The 4,792-nt window shown below is 37.7% G+C and overlaps 1 protein-coding gene across 1 annotated transcript; it reads right to left on the reverse strand.

Annotated features, from left to right (window-relative positions):
• On the reverse strand, positions 1 to 4,792 carry LOC103703972 (zinc finger, C3HC4 type family protein). Its single transcript, XM_008787070.5, has 3 exons — positions 4,574 to 4,792; positions 4,178 to 4,288; positions 1 to 236 (listed from the first exon to the last, which is right to left on the reverse strand). Exons 1-3 carry the CDS (start codon positions 4,592 to 4,594, stop codon positions 123 to 125), a joined length of 246 nt encoding a protein of 81 aa, XP_008785292.1. The 5' UTR covers positions 4,595 to 4,792; the 3' UTR covers positions 1 to 122.

Consider the following 4,792-nt stretch of genomic DNA (forward strand, 5'->3'; position numbering starts at 1 on the left):
TTACCCAAATGAGCCCAGTTTAATGCTAGTATAGATAAATATTGCTGAATCGTTATAGCATAGAAATGGCACACAGACAAATCTTTTGCATTGTCAATTTGTGAAGCACAGGTATGTTTCTGCTACCACCGGCGTGAGCTAAGATATGCAACCACTGGCCCCAATGTCTCATCTACAGCTTTGTTCCACAAGTGCGCTAGATCTGAAGAGTTCTTCTGAAATATGTGTTCTTGAAGCTGCAAGACATTAGGTTCTATTTTATTATCATAATATTATAAAAGCTAAACTCGAAGGTATGGCAAGGTGAGTAAGATCTTTCATCAAGAACATTATGAGACTATAGATTCTGGTAAATGCTAAATATTCATCTAAAGAACCCCTCTATAAGCTCCACTAAAAGGAAATTGTAGACATAATCGATTTGTTCCATAAGCTATATCTATATCTATTACACACATATATATATATATACACACACACACAAAGAGACGGCTAGTGGAGAGATTTCAGGTGCCGTTGGTTACTGAAATTATCTTTCCTGAAGGAAAAAATAAATAAATTTGGATCTCCTACACAGGTTAGCTCAGTTGCTAGTTAGACAGAGAATATATCTAGAATGCAGGAGGCCACCCAATCAGTTGCTGGAAGCCATGGATGCATGAATATTCGTTGTTTCCCTCTCATGGTTTAGAGCCCACATCTCATACATCTATATCTTCCCATGGAAGATTTGGCAGCTCATTTCATGTGCTTAATAGCTACTTTGCCTGGTCAGATGTGAACTGGAGCTCTAGCTTCAAGGGCTGTAACAGTGTGAGCTATCATAATTTAGCATTTTTTTAAAAAATCATCATAGTTTGGCGATCCGGTTGGAGAACAACTTAGCTCTCCAGGTTAATTTCTTTGAGCACTTTGATGTTGTAAGAATTACATTGCGATGTGGATGACCATCTGGTGACTGAGAAAGCCTTTGAAGCTTGAAAGATTTCACCACAGGAAACAACAGGAAAGATTTTGCGTATCTTTATTTTGTTTCTACAGCAACAGTTCTCAGCCTAGATAAAATAAATAAAGATATTATAGGATAACTTCATTCTGCATAACTGCGTTTCCAACAGAGATTGTTGTCTATTTTCTTGGGCAGGACTCTGCCAGATTTAGGCCAGACATTAGTCCACTGACAGCTCCATTTTTGGCAATACATATACATACTTAGCACATTATATAGACACGTGTTTTTCGTTTTTTTTCATAAATCTCACACTAGAAGAATAAAGAATTCAACACAAAGACCCCTACCAGTTCTGAATTCGCTCGATACCTCTACAAGAGGGGTTCATTTGAAAGAAATCTACCCTGGGTATTTTTAGAGGTGCTTTTTCATTGGGGCTATTGTGTCTGTGTAAACCATTGTTCTGTAGAAGTTCTATCAATAGCCTTTCCTTTCGAGACTTTCTATGATAACTTATGAATAAAAAGTTGGGAGGTTAATTGATGCCCTTTCCAGATAAAGGGAGAAGGCCCTTAGTGTGTAGATATGTCCCTGAAAGAGAATACAGATGTTAAATAATGGAGGCCAAGACACTGTCAGCTTGAGCTGTTTAATTCTAAACCAATAGTGCTTAACTATCATAAAAGAAAAGGAGTCAAATAGAGATTCTAATAGTAATTATATGACCAACCTCATTACATAGATAAAAGTTTTGGCTTGTGAGGCACTACAAGCTAAAGATGAGTGCCAAAAATCAGGGGATGTTAAGGTAGACATGCGACAAAACTAGGAGTAGATGGAATTCAGTATGTAAGAAAATTAAGAATATCACCAACAGAGAACAAATTGAGAGAAAATTGTTCACAACATTGCCTGGAGATCTGCAAGGTCAGCTTGAGATGATCTTGATGACGATGGGATTTTTTTAACACATGTTGCAAGATTGATAAGAAAAGTGAATGGCAGTAGTGAAATGAATTGAAGAAGCTTCTGTTTGAAGAATTTGACAGTGGAGGCAAACTAGTGGTTTCTTGTAGCCAAATAACATTCATAAATGGGTGGCATAAGGCTTTTAGTTAAACAAGTTTATATTTATGTTTAATTGGTCATTTAGTGTTTAATGGGTCACATAAGAATCAAACCCCATAATTTCCAAACCAAAATCCAGTATGGACTGTGAAATGCTAATAAGTTCTAAATCAAGATTCAGTTTCAAATATGAATCTAATTTAAATCCACATATCCAACATTATGCAAAAAAATACTAAATCTGAGGTGCTCCATTGTAGTCCAAAGGAACCCCCAAAATGGCCATCCAATTGATCATATGCCAACGCAGTGATTGACCTTAACATTATGTAGTACCACTGTGCTCACAACCATATCACTGTCATTCACAAGAGCACATATACCGCATCAGCTAGAATCTACCCAGATATGTATCCACAATGGATGCCTTAATCAAACAGCATAGATAACTTTTTTCTGAGAAATGACAGCATAGAAAACTTGTAGAAGTCATTTTTAAGGGCAAAGTTAAATAGATATGCATCAGTACTTGCCCTTGCAACTTGCTCCTGCTAATAACTAAGTGTTTATCTGGCGCGTTCTTCCCAACCATTTTTCCTTCAATCACATACCTTGTATGAGTCCTTAGTGTTTGCTTTGGCGTCTACTATAAATCGCCCATTTCTCATTCTCATTTCCACTTTCTTTGAATCACTCTCTTAACAATCCAAAATCTATGATGGGATGTAGATTGCACCCAATTAAACATACATGTTTGCAAAGTTAGAATCCATAAGATTGTTTCCAGACAATTTTAGAAATCATAATGTGGATAACAATTATTTAATTATCATTTTAAGGGCATAAACTTGTTTCCACATGTCTGCTTGTCCAGGTAAGATGTGCAAGTATTTATTTAAAAGTTAGGGACGGATTAAGCATCATGTAAGGTACATTTGGTGTTGCAGGGAACAATTTCATTGAACCTCTAGGGTGTTATCTCCTCCTAAGAAGATCTTCGCTTTGTGATGGTTGATAAAGCCCTGGTGAAGGCAAAGGATAAACTTTGCAAACATTATGGACAATGGCGGTGGTGTCGAGGGGCTTCTTGGGAATGACAACTTTTTGGAGATTAAAAATGGAATGATCAGTGGTTGCAAAGATCAAATCTACGGAGGTAATTTCCTACAATAATTTGATAATAATTTTGTCCCCCATCCATGTAAAATATTTTACAGAGCCTATGGTTGAGGCCTCAGACTTTTGGAGTGATGGATAGGATATTAAGGGCATAGGATGACCCAATTACTAATTAGATGAGCATCAGAAGAGTTAGGTCTTGCTGGTGATAGTTTTCACTAGGGAATCATATCATAAATGCCTATAGTGTGGTGATTGCTCCAATTAGAAATGCACTGCATTCATTTTATTAACTTGGTTCCCATGTACTATGGGTTTTTATTGCAAATAAGGGGCATAATGCATTGAGAGATGCGTGCAAACACATAAGAATGACTTTAATGTTCACAAGGCATAGCCAACTCAGTTGTGCCCTGTAGTCATATTGCATCATAGGACACCCAAGTACATAAGCCACTCAGTTCTTCATGACCTACAATATCATAAATGCCAGAAAATAGAGTTTCAAGTATGTTCAAGAATCATTACCTCTTCATCATGCGATCATAAAAGGCAGGATATTGCTACTTTGAATGTGACCACTATTTTGACAACAAAACTCGAGATGATTTAACCCTCATTCATATAAGGACCCCTAGGAAGCATCAGTTTACGATTGGTCAGGTTAGGGTTTGTTGTGCATGCTAGAATAAGCCCTGGACTTACCCTCAAGCAAATCTTCAAAATCAGCAAAAGTCTCCAGAATAAGGAACTTACCCTCTCTCCATTTCAAAGCCCGGGACTAGTTATCAAAATCAACAAAAAATTTATGAAGAGATAATAATGGTCACACATCATGTACTTTAAAAATTCGATCTTCTTCATTCGCTCTCAAGATAAGAGCTAAGGGGAGGAAAATTTTTCATACTTGGAAATAGCATCTAGGCAAAATCACATGATCGAGATAAGCATGAAATGAAGATCCGGACGAAGGAAATTAGATAACTGAATTCATGAGAAAAAATGAAGGGGAACCAAATCAAATCAAATCAAACCTACCTCATATCGAACGGATGCATTATCCGAAAGCGATCTGTATATGCCCCTGCGTTGCTCGAAAACGAGGGCCCCCACGAAAGCACTCCCCAAGACAGCGCCAAGAAGACGCTCCTAAAATCAATATCAGCTCAGTCGAAAAATGATAGAAAAATACAAGGAATATTACAGCCGAATCAGTTCCTATAGTAATTGAGGTCGGCACTCCAATTAAACGGCTATATTGATCAAATTATAAAACAAAGTTTGATTCCAAACATCAAAATCGAAAATTGAAATTTAGCTCCTTTTTTTTCGATTTGAGAGGAAAAGAGGAGCTGATGTTTTCAGCCGAACGAATGAAAGAAAGGGGAAAACAAAATAGATAAAAAAAACGAATAGAATGTGGATGGCACGAACCTGAACAAGGATGCTAATCATCGCTCGCTCGCCGCTGATTACTCTCTCTCTCTCTCTCTCTTGTTGTTCTTTTTAATCGAGAGGAGGAGAAGATTTATTTCTGCTCGCTTTTTGTCTGGTGGGAAGTCGATCGGTTGGGGGTCGGGTCGCCAAGGGTTTCCCCCCGGTCGAGGACGCTTTTGAGGAAATCACGACACTGCCACTCGAGATCAGGACGCA

Source organism: Phoenix dactylifera, chromosome 6 (assembly GCF_051530095.1).
Source record: "Phoenix dactylifera cultivar Ajwa chromosome 6, Ajwa_hap1_PhDact_Kaust_v1.1, whole genome shotgun sequence".
Lineage (NCBI taxonomy): Eukaryota > Viridiplantae > Streptophyta > Magnoliopsida > Arecales > Arecaceae > Phoenix > Phoenix dactylifera.

What these genes read in the sequence shown, in the direction of transcription:
- LOC103703972 (XM_008787070.5), bottom strand. Translation starts at nt 4,594, where the DNA reads ATGATTAGCATCCTTGTTCAG. An exon ending in TGATTAGCATCCTTGTTCAG is followed by an intron (nt 4,289 to 4,573) that starts GTTCGTGCCATC and finishes TATTGATTTTAG; the next exon opens with GAGCGTCTTCTTGGCGCTGT. An exon ending in ATGCATCCGTTCGATATGAG is followed by an intron (nt 237 to 4,177) that starts GTAGGTTTGATT and finishes AATGTCTTGCAG; the next exon opens with CTTCAAGAACACATATTTCA.